Raw genomic sequence first — 14342 nt, 5'->3', positions numbered from 1 at the left:
AATTGGGTTATTACACTTACACTCCACTCAGTACATTAACAGACTGTGTCTTCACTCCGTATCCAGTCTCCTTTAAATTAGCAACAATTCCTAATACATCAATACTGGAACCTTTGGATCCAAAGTTTTTTTCATTGTACATTATCATGTGAGCATTTGAAAAATCCTATTGAGAAAAAAAAATTCAATATTCAAAGGCTAGCCATTTATTATCCCAAAACGCCCAAGTATTAGCCATTAGCTTTTCTTTAACTTACACCTAATATAGGTCGTAAAGACTGAAGTTCTCCACTGTAGCCTCCCCAGTCATTCCAGTCCTTATATTCTCCTTCTTCAAGCAAATACTGATGACCGGTGAAGCCAGGCTTCTCATAAGCAACCCAACTACAACAAAAAGAACATGAAGGAGTAGAAATTTTCAGTAGTGTTAAAGTATCAGTTTCATTGACAAATATAAATAGCTATAAAGCTAGACATGGACTCATGCATTATGACTATTGGAATGCTTCCCTAGCATATAAGACACTGACAGAATGGCCCCAAGAAATCAACCTTAGAAGCATACACCAACGTTCCATAAAGGAGTATGGTGGGGTCAGTGTGCATGCATACATGTGTGTCTGAACGTGTATGTTTAAGAACTGACTCAAAAGAACTTCAGCAAATAAAACTGAATGAACTTTCTTCCAATAGTAATTAAAATATTGTATATTTTGGGCTATTTACAAGCCATTTTCAGTGTACAATTCTAAAGGAAATATGTTAAGATCTATAAAGTGCAAAATACGATCCTAAAAAATAGAAAGCAAACTAACAGTTCAATAGTTTGGAGCATAATATTAATAAACAAGATTGTAGATTTGATCAATCTGGATGGGCCAATTTATCAGCCTTGCTCAGCTGACTGACCCCAAACCAGCCCATCAGACTGCTGTGTCAGGTCCAGGTCACAACTAGCTTAAGAAAACATGTTTGAAATTCACTCTACCATACAATCTGAAATGCTATCTTTGGGAGAGAGAGAACATGTTTTTTTACTTTATTAAAGGGAATAAAAAGAAATCCTTACAGGTCACTCCTGTCTACTTACATGCCTCTTAGAACTTTCATAGATCCCACTGATGTAAGGGGCAAATGTTCATCTCCAGGTGTTTCACCTCCTTCCATGATAAAATTACACACCTCTTTTTCTAGTTCCATACATTTTCCTTCAAAGAAAGGCTTTTCATAAATAACTACCTATAACATAAATAAGATATGCTAGTAATTTGTTGAAAGTTAAATATCTCAATAGCCAAACATTAAACATTGAACACAAATTAAAATTTTCTAATCATATTTTTTACATTAACTAAATAACAGTATCTTGTAATTTTTAAATAAATTTATTCATTTATTTTTGGCTGCATTAGGTCTTCGTTGGCTGTGCACAGGCTTTCTTTAGTTGCAGCAAGCGGGGGCTACTCTTTGTTGTGGTGTGCAGGCTTCTCATTGCGGTGGCTTCTCTTGTTGTGGAGCATGGGCTCTAGGCGCACGGGCTTCAGTAGCTGTGGCATACGGGCTCAGTAGTTGTGGCGCATGGGCTTAGTTGCTCCGCGGCCCGTAGGATATTCCCGGACAAGGGCTCGAACCCGTGTCCCCTGCCTTGGCAGGCGGATTCTTAACCACTGCGCCACCAGGGAAGCCCCATGAAATGTAATTTTAAAAATCAGAATTTTTTTCTGCTGTGGAGTAGCCTGAAGTCAAGGTTCAAAAGACAGTTTATGCATAATTGGGTTTTGTTCAATGTCTAGAACTGATATTTAGAATTTTGCTCAGGCCAAACTAAGGAACCAAAGTATTCTAAGTTGCTTTAAAAATGAAACAAACTATAGATCAAACTATGTGTCATAGATGTGTGAAGTAGAACTAACAGCAAGAGCATCTGGGAGTAGGGAGAACTTGTCTTGCAAAGTGAGGTTTTTCCTTGCTATAACTGGCAAGTAGCAACAGGTACTGCAGTTAGTAAATACAACCACAAACTACAAACTTAATACAACAGCGAACGCTTTGAGCCACGGCTATGTATACTGTTAGTGATAACTGGTGCCGTCAGCATCACTTTCCAGCCTGAAGGATGCCGTGTAAGTTGGACAACTTCCTTTGGCTGCAATTATGTTTTATGGAAGCTGATATGTAAAATCACACAAGTATAACCTTCGTGGAGATGGAACGGGAATAAAATTTTTTAAACATATAGATTACCTTTGGATCTATAGGGAATTCAACTTTACGGCCACCCTGAAAAGAAAAATAACATAATAAGAAAAGTGGTTTGTCACTGATACGTTACCATTTTCTATTACCCACAGCAGTCTGCGGTAAGCCATGGAACTGCAGAGCAACCACATTCCTGTTTGTTTAATCAATGTTGAGACAGTTCTAAAATTACCAAAAATGCAGGGAAGATATGAGGAAGACTGTCTAAAGCAGAGTCTCACAGAGGCGGTCTATAAGCTGAATCTGTACAGTAGCTGTGCTTTTTAACCAAATGAGTGTTAGGGGTTTTTTTGTTTGTTTTAACTCAGTAAACTTCTCAAAAAAATGCATTATTTCTCACTTACCTTAAAAAGGAGTCCTAAGATCTGACATCTCTGGACCCAAATTCTCACAGGCAGCAACCTTCACCTTCTGCGCTTATTAATTGGGCTCACCCTCCAGCCAGGATACAGGCTCTGGTTTGCCTGTCTCCACCTCTTCCACAGTTCAACTCCCTGCCCTTCTACTCATGCCTATTTGCTGCCTGGCCCCGGAGGCATTTGATTTTGCAACCGCTGGCTTACAAAACTGTTTTCCCTCAAGTTCACAATATGATCTGAAGGACTTTTGAAATAACCAGGTAAACTGTTAGCTAAATTTAAAACATCCTGGGGCTTCCCTGGTGGCGCAGTGGTTGAGAGTCCGCATGCCGATGCAGGGGACGCGGGTTCGTGCCCCGGTCCGGGAAGATCCCCACCATGCCGCGGAGCGGCTGGGCCCGTGAGCCATGGCCGCTGAGCCTGCGCATCCGGAGCCTGTGCTCCGCAACGGGAGAGGCCACAACAGTGAGGGGCCCAGGTACCACAAAAAAAAAAAAAAAAAAAAAAATCCCGAAGGATGGGTCTATGGGGGTTGCTATACTTTTATAATAAAAATGTTTTTTTAATCCAAAAATCTCATTAAAAATAAACCATAGAAGAGGTATCTCATACAAATATTAAATAGGGTAAAAGTTAAAATCAGCAATGGGAAAGTAAGAAGGATATTTTTCACCTATGTTTGTTTTTTTTGTTTAACATCTTTATTGGAGTATAATTGCTTTACAATGGTGTGTTAGTTTCTGCTTTACAACAAAGTGAATCAGTTATATATATATGTTTAAAAACCTTAAAACAAAAGTACAGCCAAAGATGCCCAAATACAGCAAATGAACTGTAATTATAAAGGAACGTGGCTGATTTTATCAACAAACCAGGGCTCATACAGCCAAGTAAGTACGCTTTTCAAAAGTAATCCTTTTTGAATGCTGTGAACTTCACAGTTCTGCTGCTTATCATTAAAAACTGCCTTCAACCCACGACTGGGCATGTACCCTGAGAAAGCCATAACTCAGAAAGATACATGTAGTATGGGGTGGTGGTGGTGGGATGAACTGTGAGATTGGGATTGACATATATACACTAATTTGTATGAAACAGATAATTAATAAGAACCTGATGTACAAAAAAAATAAAATTTACTTACGCTAAAAAAAAAAAAAAGAGAGATACATGTACCACAAATGTTCACTGCAGCTCTATTTACAATAGCCAGGACATGGAAACAACCTAAATGTCCATTGACAGACAAATGGATAAAGGAGGTGTGGCACATATGTACAATGGAATATTACTCAGCCATGAAAAGGAACGAAACTGAGTTATTTACAGTGAGGTGGATGGACCCGGAGTCTGTCATACAGAGTGAAGTAAGTCAGAAAAACAAATACCGTATGCTAACGCATATATATGGAATCTAGAAAAATGGTACTGATGAACCTAGTGGTAGGGCAGGAATAAAGATGCAGACATTGAGAATGGACTTGAGGACACAGAGGGGAAGGGTAAGCTGGGACCAACTTAGAGAGTAGCACTGACATATATATACACTACCAAATGTAAAATGGATAGCTGGTGGGAAACAGCTGCATAGCATAGCACAGGGAGATCAGCTCAGTGCTTTGTGACCACCTAGAGGGGTGGGATAGGGAAGGTGGGAGGGAGACACAAGAGGAAGGTGATATGGGGATGTGTGTGTGCATACAGCTGATTCATTTTGTTGTACGGCAGAAACTAACAACATTGTGAAGCAATTATACTCCAATAAAGATGTATTAAAAAGAACCTGCCTTCAAAACCTGAGGCGATTCTTCCATACATTCATAAAACTAACAAAACTTTGTTCTTTGAAAATGGATTTAACTTTAGAAAAAAAGCCCAACATTATTTGCATGAAGACCAGCAGACATCTAGGTAATTAAACTACAAGCTTTGTCAGGAGGGGTATCTTCCTGTCCTTCTAATTTGTCTCAAACTGCCTCAGAAGACAATCACAAAGTGGAATTTCAGGAACACATTTGTAACAGGAGCCTCACTCATGCTGTAGGTTTTTAGTGAGCACCTACTACAATGCAGCTCAACATGGAGTCAAAAACAGGTGCAGCCTGGATCCTCCCAACGCTTCGAGTCTTGCAGATGAAACAGACGAAGAACAAGGCAAAATACAGGGGCAGGAAGCACAGGCCCTTTCTAAGGCAAAAGCTTTGGAGAACAACACTCATTCCGACATCCAGCTCCAGGGCCCCCAAAGCTGCCGCCTGCCTGGCCTCCTGTCACTACAACTGGCTGGTCTGCAGCAAGCCCCGTCCTTGCCCAGCTCTGCGCTGGATCATGCAGTGTACTCTGACTTCTCCATCTAAATTAATCCTGCGTGGTTTATTGTGAAGCTCTCCTAATTATCCCCCTTCTCTTTTCTAACACCTACAAGTTGGACTTTATCTGTCCGTCCTCCTGTTCTTCCACAAAGGTTTAATTCTTCACTTTCTCATTTCTGCTCTGGGCTGAGCTTTGCACACACATCAGCGGCTCTGTAAGGCCGAGAACACCTTGAAAGGCCAAGGCCATAGGCTTATCCACATTTTTTCATCTGTAGCATCTAGCAAGTTAACCTTTCTATTATTTCTATCTAGCAATAGGTCCCATCTTCTACATATTTGTTTTTTAAAAGTCTGCTTTATTACTTTAAAGTCACATCCCATGAATTATCAAAATTAAGCAAAGAATTACTGATTCTAAGAACACATCGTTGGATTCCATCTTTACCATTTTCAGAGGCCGCATGGATCCAATGTACGCCTCCTCTGTATCCCAGAAGGATAAGTCAGGGTATTCACCAGGTTCCAGGATAAAAGGGACACCCTGAAATCCAGGCTCTTCGTAAATCAGCCATCTAAATAAGTACCAAGGAAGGAAGAAATAGAGACAATTCATCATTTCTGTCAGTGGGACACAGCACCCCACTAATAAGAGAGGAACAGAACAGGAGAGGATGTGGATCTGGATTATGTACAGTTCCACTTAGGTAATAAAGCAACATTAAACTCAAAGAGGAATAAGCCATTATATGTACCTCTTCTTGAGCCTTTACTAGTCTCCTTGGCTTAGCTGTCTTTGTCCACTTATTTTACTTTCTACTATGAACTGCTTCAAAGTGTAAATGTCTCTATTATTTCCAAGTAATAAAAGTAGTTATCTTTTGTACTATATGTGTTTAGAGAGGCTCTACCCAGGAGATCTCAAATGTTTCAAAAGGTTACATCCCATTTGTAACCAAAGAACAGGATGTTCCACCTAATCATTGTTCACAGTCAAAAATTAATAACATCTAACAAAAGAGCTTACAAGGAATGCCACTCAGAATTCTACATAATCCTCACAACAATGCTATTGGGAGAAAATACTATTGTCCCCATTTTACAGATGAGGTTAAGTAAATTGCCCAGGGTCACACAGCTACAAGTACCAAATGCAGGGCTGATCCTAGCTGACTCCAAAGCCAAGCTCCCAATCGTTATTTGACAGCAACGCTTCTCTTTCCAGAGAGTGCACTGAACGTAATTTCAAAATGACTCAAGATCATTGCTGTGAGCATGACTCAATGCACAGTGACGTCTGTGGGGCTTTTGAGAGTCTAAGGCTGCTTGTTCCCAGGCCCAAAGCTTGTTGAGCTCTTGGACGTGATTTTTATGGCTTTTCAATAGCACACCCTTCTATCAGACTTGTCAGCTGTCACTTCTGCTGCAGTCAGGAAATCAGAAGCCTCACACTCCTCTTCATAAACAAATAAGGAATTCTCGCTGATCACTTACACTCGACAATTCTTTATTAGTCTTGCTAAAGCATCCTAGGTGGGGTAACGTGACCATGTTTCCCAGAATACAGAACCAAGAAGAGGATGGTTGTAAAGGCAACCTTCTACCAGCAAAATGGTTCTGATTCTCCCCTCTTTGTTTTTCTCTTGTTCACAATTTTGGCCCAAGGGCATTTTTTTTTTTTTTTCGGTATGCGGGCCTCTCACTGTTGCGGCCTCTCCCGCTGCGGAGCACAGGCTCCGGACGCACAGGCTCAGTGGCCATGGCTCACGGGCCTAGTTGCTCCGCGGCACGCGGGATCCTCCCGGACCAGGGCACGAACCCGTGTCTCCTGCATCGGCAGGCGGACCCTCAACCACTGCGCCACCAGGGAAGCCCCCAAGGGCATATTTTTGGTGATGGTTTTTGTTAAAGGTTCCCCTGGATAAATCAGTAACTTTGTTCGACTAATTATACAGTTTTATAATCAAAATCCCACTGAAGACCTGTCCACACACACACACACACACACACACACACACGAATGCTGAGAGCCTGTGTGTGGTGTATGGGTGTGTGATCAAAACTAATCCACAGGGTTATAAGTCAGGATAATAGTTACAAGGAAAACCAGGAGAAGGCAGGAATGAGGGGGAGCTTCTAAGATACTGGTTATGCACTATTTCTTGATCTGAATGATGGTTACACTTTGAAAATTCACTCAGTTTACACATGTATGATTTGTTGTGTACCTTTTAATACAAATGTTATATATACTTCAATAAAAAATTAAGGGAAAAAAATAGACATCTTTTAAATATCACTGCAATATCCCTAAACCACAAGAAAGCATGACAGTTAAGGATGCATTACATCTTTTTTGGAGCTCAAAGCTCTCACAGGTACACCGCACACTGATGCCCTAGCTAAATAATGCCAGCTTGTCATAAATTGTGGTATTTGGCTAACTAGCCAAGTGCCTTGAAGTCTGACTCTTCACAAGTAAACAAGATGAATTTTTCATAAACACAATGGACAGCTCATAAACCAGTGATTCTGAGATTCTGACACTGATGCTTACTGAAGTACCCTTTCATTAAGTCTTTCCTTCTATAGATTGAGTTCTGAGGGTATGTATTCATCTGATACTAAATATCTCACTTTCCTTGAAGCACATGGTTTAGTCGCAATCACATTCATAGAAGAAAGGTAATTTGGGATCAAGGGTAATTTATCAAAAAACTGAAAATATAAACTGGCACACTTGAATAGACTGCTGTTCTGAGGGTCCCTCCTCAGTGAGTACGTGCTAAGGGCCTCCTGGGTAACTCAAACAGACATTTATGAATGTTCGGTGGACTTTGGAATTTGAAAATTCCTATACAGAGTGTGATCCTTTTCCCCTAAATTCTATTCCAACAAGATACATTATTCACAAGGCGCTCAAGAGAGGAGGAAACTGCCTTCAGGCAGTGTTATTTCACTTTCTAAAGGTATTCTTTTATTTTCCCATGTACTCAGGTAATGAGCTTTTGCCTATATTATGAATAAACAGTATGACTACAAAGAACTTTTAAAAAAATAACAGAAGTATACATACAAATGAATATTGTTGAACTAATAACAATGGCCATCCATTCGTTAAAAACATTTGCATAATTACTCTTTCAGAAATACCCTTTGAGACAGACAAGAAAAATTGGTCTTATCTTGTTCACTGTTCTTAAACAAACAAAAAAACAGTATTTCCAGCGGATCCTCAGTCTTATTCTCCAGACATGGCTGCACATGAATGTTGGCTACATACAGAAACCAGCGGGGTACTCAAAAGATTAAGTACGAACGTGCCAACTTTGAGGTTATTCAGAGGAGGGTGAGCTCTGTACCTCAAGCGGGGAAATGTGCCTTTACAATGGGGAGATGTGGAAAGCACCAATTTAACCAAGCAATCAAACTTGGGATCATTAATGAGAAGCAGGCTGGCATGTACCGCAAGTTGTGATACAGCACGAATATACACCACTACCTATAGAAAGTAGCAACCTTGTCAAAACTCTTCAATATGCATCTGATCATACCTGCAGACCCAACCACCTCTATACAGAAAATTCAGGTGACAGAAGAATGAGTTAAATGATATCATGAGGAAACACTCAGAAAATCCAGAATGTAGCACATTCTCTAAGCAGCTGATCTAAATTCTTCAAAAAGTCAGGGGCTGGGACTTCCCTGGTGGCTCAGTGGTTAAGAATCCTCCTGCCAATGCAGGGGACACGGGTTTGATCCCTGGTCCGGGAAGATCCCACATGTGGCAGAGCAACTAGGCCCGTGCGCTACAACTACTGAGCCTGCGCTCTAGAGCCCACGAACCACAACTACTAAGCCCATGAGCCACAATTACTGAAGCCCACACGCCACAACTACTGAGCCCGTGTGCTGCAACTACTGAAGCCGCGCGCCTAGAGCCCATGCTCCACAACAAGAGAAACCACCACAGTGAGAAGCCCATGCACCACAAGGAAGAGTAGCCCCCACTCACCGCAACCAGAGAAAGCCTGCACGCAGCAACAAAGACCCAACGCAGGAGATTGGTTCAAGATGGAGGAGTAGAAGGAGGTGCTCACACTCCCTCTTGTAAAAACACCAGCATCACAACTAACTGCTGAACAATCATTGACAGGAAGACACTGGAACTCACCAAAAAAGATACTCCACATCCAAAGACAAAGGAGAAGCCACAATGAGATGGTAGGAGGGGCACAATCACAATAAAATCAAATCCCATAACTGCTGGGTGGGTGACTCACAAACTGAAGAACACTTACAGCACAGAAATCTACCCACTGGAGTGAAGGTTCTGAGCCCCAGGTCAGGCTTCCAAACCCGGGGGACTGGCAACGGGAGGAGGAATTCCAAGAGAAGCAGACTTTGAAGGCTAGTGGGATTTGATTGCAGGACTCTGACAGGACTGGGGGAAACAGACACTCCACTCTTGGAGGGCACACACAAAGCAGTGTGCATATCGGGACCCAGGGGAAGGAGCAGTGACCCCATAGGAGTCTAACCCAGACCTACCTGGTAGTGTTGGAGGGTCTCCTGCAGAGGCGGGGGGCAGCTGTGGCTCACCAAGGAACAAGGACACCAGCAGCAGAAGTTCTGGGAACTACTCCTTGGCGTGAGCCCTCCCCGAGTCCACCATTAGCCCCACCAAAGAGCCTGAGTAGGCTCCAGTGTTGGGTCACCTCAGGCCAAACAACCAACAGGGAGGGAACCCAGCCCCATCCATCAGCAGACAAGCGGATTAAAGTTTTACTGAGCTCTGCCCACTAGAGCAACAGCCAGCTCTACCCACCACCAGTCCCTCCCATCAGGAAACTTGCCCTAGCCTCTTAGACAGCCTCATCCACCAGAGGGCAGACAGCAGAAGCAAGAAGAACTACAATCCTGCAGCCTGCGGAACAAAAACCATATTCACAGAAAGACAGACAAGATGAAAAGGCAGAGGGCTATGTACCAGATGAAGGAACAAGATAAAACCCCAGAAAAACAACTAAATGAAGCAGATAGGCAACTTTCCAGAAAAAGAATTCAGAATAATGATAGTGAAGATGATGCAGGACCTTGGAAAAAGAAGGGAGGTAAAGATCGAGAAGATGCAAGAAATGTTTAACAAAGACCTAGAAGAATGAACAAACAGAGATGAATAACACAATAACTGAAAAGAAAAATACACTAGAAGGAGTCAATAGCAGAATAACTGAGGCAGAAGAACGGATAAGTGACCTGGAAGACAGAATGGTGGAATTCTGCTGCAGAACAGAATAAAGAAAAAAGAATGAAAAGAAATGAAGACAGCCTAAGAGACCTCTGGGACAACATTAAACACAACAACATTCACATTATAGGGGTCCCAGAAGGAGAAGAGAGTGAGAAAGGACCCGAGAAAATATTTGCAGAGATTATAGTCGAAAACTTCGATAACATGGGAAAGGAAATAGCCACCCAAGTCCAGGAAGCGCAGCAAGTCCCATACAGGATAAATCCAAGGAGAAACACTCCGAGACACATAGTAATCAAATTGGCAAAAATTAAAGACAAAGAAAAATTATTGAAAGCAGCAAGGGAAAAATGATAAATAACATACAAGGGAACTCCCATAAGATTAACAGCTGATTTCTCAGCAGAAACGCTACAAGCCAGAAGGGAGTGGCATTTTATACTTAAAGTGATGAAAGGGAAGAACCTACAACCAAGATTACTCTACCCCGGCAAGGATCTCATTCAGATTCGATGGAGAAATCAAAAGCTTTACAGACAAACAAAAGCTAAGAGAATTCAGCACCACCAAACCAGCTCTACAACAAATACTAAAGGAACTTCTCTAAGTGGGAAACACAAAAGAAGAAAAGGACCCACAAAAACAAACCCAAAACAATTCAGAAAATGGTCATAGGAACATACATATCGATAATTACCTTAAATGTGAACGAATTAAATGCTCCAACCAAAAGACACAGGCTTGCTGAATGGATACAAAAACAAGACCCATACATATGCTGTCTACAAGAGACCCACTTCAGACCTAGGGACACATACAGACTGAAAGTGAAGGGATAGAAAAAGATATTCCATGCAAGTGGAAATCAAAAGAAAGCTGGAGTAGCAACACTCTTATCAGATAAAATAGACTTTAAAAAAAAGAATGTCACAAGAGACAAGGAGGGACACTACATAATGATCAAGGGATCAATCCAAGAAGAAGATAGAACAATTATAAATATATATGCACCCAACATAGGAGCACCTCAAAACATAAGGCAACTGCTAACAGTTGTAAAAGAAAAAATCGACAGTAACACAATAATAGTGGGGGACTTTAACACCTCACTTACACCAAAGGACAGATCATCCAAAATGAAAATAAATAAGGAAACAGAAGCTTTAAATGACACAATAAACCAGATAGATTTAATTGATATTTATAGGACATTCCATCCAAAAATGGCAGATTACACTTTCTTCTCAAGTGCGCAAGGAACATTCTTCAGGATAGATCACATCTTAGGTCACAAATCAAGCCTCAGTAAATTTAAGAAAATTGAAATCATATCAAGCATCTTTTCTGACCACAATGCTATGAGATTAGAAATCAATTACAGGGAAAAAAAATGTAAAAAACACAAACACATGGAGGCTCAACAATGCATTACTAAATAACCAAGAGATCACTGAAGAAATTAAAGAGGAAATAAAAAGTACCTAGAGACAAATGACAATGAAAACACGACAATCCCAAAACCTATGGGATGCAGCAAAAGCAGTTCTAAGAGGGAAGTTTATAGCTATACAAGCCTACCTCAAGAAACAAGAAAAATCTCAAATAAACACCCTAACCTTACACCTAAAGGAATTAGAGAAGGAAGAACAAACAAAACCCAAAGTTAGCAGAAGGAAAGAAATCATAAAGATCAGAGCAGAAATAACTGAAATAGAAACAAAGAACACAATAGCAAAGATCAATAAAACTAAAGGGTGGTTCTTTGAGAAGATAAACAAAATTGATAAACCATTAGCCAGACTCACCAAGAAAAAGAGGAAGAGGACTCAAATCAATAAAATTAGAAATGAAAAAGGAGAAGTTACAACACTGCAGAAATACAAAGCATCCTAAGAGACTACTACAAGCAACTCTATGCCAATAAAATGGACAACCTGGAAGAAATGGACAAATTATCAGAGAGGTATAACCTTCCAAGATTGAACCAGGAAGAAATAGAAAATAAGAACAAACCAATCACAAGTAATGAAATTGAAACTGTGATTAAAAATCTTACGGGCTTCCCTGGTGGCACAGTGGTTGAGAGCCCGCCTGATGATGCAGGGGACACAGGTTCGTGCCCTGGTCTGGGAAGTTCCCACATGGGGCGGAGCGGCTAGGCCTGTGAGCCATGCGCGCTGAGCCTGCATGTCTGGAGCCTGTGCTCTGCAACAGGAGAGGCCACAATAGTGAGAGGCCTGTGTACCAAGTACTGCAAAAAAAAAAAAAAAAAAAAAAAAAAGAAAAAATCTTCCAACAAACAAAAGTCCAGGACCACATGGTTTCACAGGTGAATTCTATCAAACATTTAGAGAACAGCTAACACTCATCTTTCTCAAACTCTTCCAAAAAATTGCAGAGGAAGGAACACTCCCAAACTCATTCTATGAGGCCACCATCACCCTGATACCAAAACCAGACAAAGATCCTACAGAAAAAGGAAATTACAGACCAATATCACTGATGAATATCAGTGATAAATAAAAGGATCATACACCATGATCAAGTGGGATTTATCCCAGGGATGCAGGGATTCTTCAATATACGCAAATCAATCAATGTGATACATAATAACAAACTGAAGAATAAAAACCATATGATCATCTCAATAGATGCAGAAGAAGCTTTTGACAAAATTCAACACCAATTTATGATAAAAACTCTTCAGGAAGTGGTCAGAGAGGGAACATACCTCAACATGATAAAGGCCATATACGACAAACCCACAGCAAACATCATTCTCAATGGTGAAAAACTGAAAGCACTTCCTCTAAGATCAGGAACAAGACAAGGATGTCCACTCTCACCACTATTATTCAACATAGTTTTGGAAGCCCTAGCCAGGCAAACAGAGAAGAAAAAGAAATAAAAGGAATCCAAATTGGAAAAAAAGTAGTAAAACCGTCACTGTTTGCAGATGACATGATACTATACATAGAGAATCCTAAAGATGCCACCAGAAAACTACTAGAGCTAATCAATGAATTTGGTAAAGTTGCAGGATACAAAATTAATCCACAGAAACCTCTTGCATTCCTATACACTAATGATGGAAAACCTGAACGAGAAATTAAGGAAACACTCCCATTTACCACCGCAACAAAAAGAATAAAACATCTAGGATAAACCTACCTAGGGAGACAAAAGACCTCTTTGCAGAAAACTGTAAGACACTGATGAAAGAAATTAAAGATGATACCAACAGATGGAGAGATATACCATGTTCTTGGATTGGAAGAATCAATATTGTGAAAATGACTATACTACCCAAAGCAATCTACAGATTCGATGCAATCTGTATCCAATTACCAATGGCATTTTTTAAAGAACGAGAACAAAAAATCTTAAAATTTGTATGGAGACACAAAACACCCCAAATAGCCAAAGCAGTCTTCAGGGAAAAAACAGAGCTGGAGGAATCAGATGCCCTGACTTCAGACTATACTACAAAACTACAGTAATCAAGACATTATGGTACTGGCACAGAAAAAGAAATATAGATCAATGGAACAAGATAGAAAGCCCAGAGATAAACTCACGCACCTATGGTCAACTAATCTATGACAAAGGAGGCAAGGATGTACAATGGAGAAAGGACAGTCTCTTCAATAAGTGGTGCTGGGAAAACTGGACAGCTACATGTAAAAGAATAAAATTAGAACATTCCCTAACACCATACACAAAAATAAATTCAAAATGGATTAGAGACCTAAATGAAGACCAGACATTATAAAACTCTTAGAGGAAAACATAGGAAGAACACTCTTTGACGTAAATCACAGCAAGATCTTTTTTAATCCACCTCCTAGAGTAATGGAAATAAAAACAAAAATAAACAAATGGGACCTAATGAAACTTAAAACCTTTTGCACAGCAAAGGAAACCATAAACAAGACGAAAAGACAACCCTCAGAATGGGAGAAAGTATTTGCAAACGAATCAACGGACAAAGGATTAATTTCCAAAATATATAAACAGCTCATGCAGCTCAATATTAAAAAAACAAACAACCCAATCCAAAAATGGGCAGAAGACCTAAACAGACATTTCTCCAAAGACGACATACAGATGGCCAAGAAGCACATGAAAAGCTGCTCAACATCACTAATCATTAGAGAA

The 14342-nt window shown here is 40.5% G+C and overlaps 1 protein-coding gene across 1 annotated transcript in view; it reads right to left on the bottom strand.

The window, feature by feature from the left end:
• Positions 1 to 14342, bottom strand: part of CRYBG1 (crystallin beta-gamma domain containing 1) — a 193408-nt gene that overhangs the window by 25422 nt on the left and 153644 nt on the right. Inside the window, exons 9-13 of the mRNA XM_059083840.2 lie at positions 5379 to 5505; positions 2245 to 2280; positions 1091 to 1239; positions 258 to 384; positions 21 to 166 (exon numbers count right to left, since the gene is read on the bottom strand). Coding sequence (XP_058939823.1) covers positions 21 to 166; positions 258 to 384; positions 1091 to 1239; positions 2245 to 2280; positions 5379 to 5505 — 585 coding nt within the window. The remainder of the gene's footprint in view (positions 1 to 20; positions 167 to 257; positions 385 to 1090; positions 1240 to 2244; positions 2281 to 5378; positions 5506 to 14342) is intronic.

Source organism: Kogia breviceps, chromosome 13 (genome assembly GCF_026419965.1).
Source record: "Kogia breviceps isolate mKogBre1 chromosome 13, mKogBre1 haplotype 1, whole genome shotgun sequence".
Taxonomy (NCBI): Eukaryota; Metazoa; Chordata; class Mammalia; order Artiodactyla; family Physeteridae; genus Kogia; species Kogia breviceps.
The sequence above is the reverse complement of the archived record's forward strand: the minus strand, read 5'-3'. Positions and strand labels throughout refer to the sequence as shown.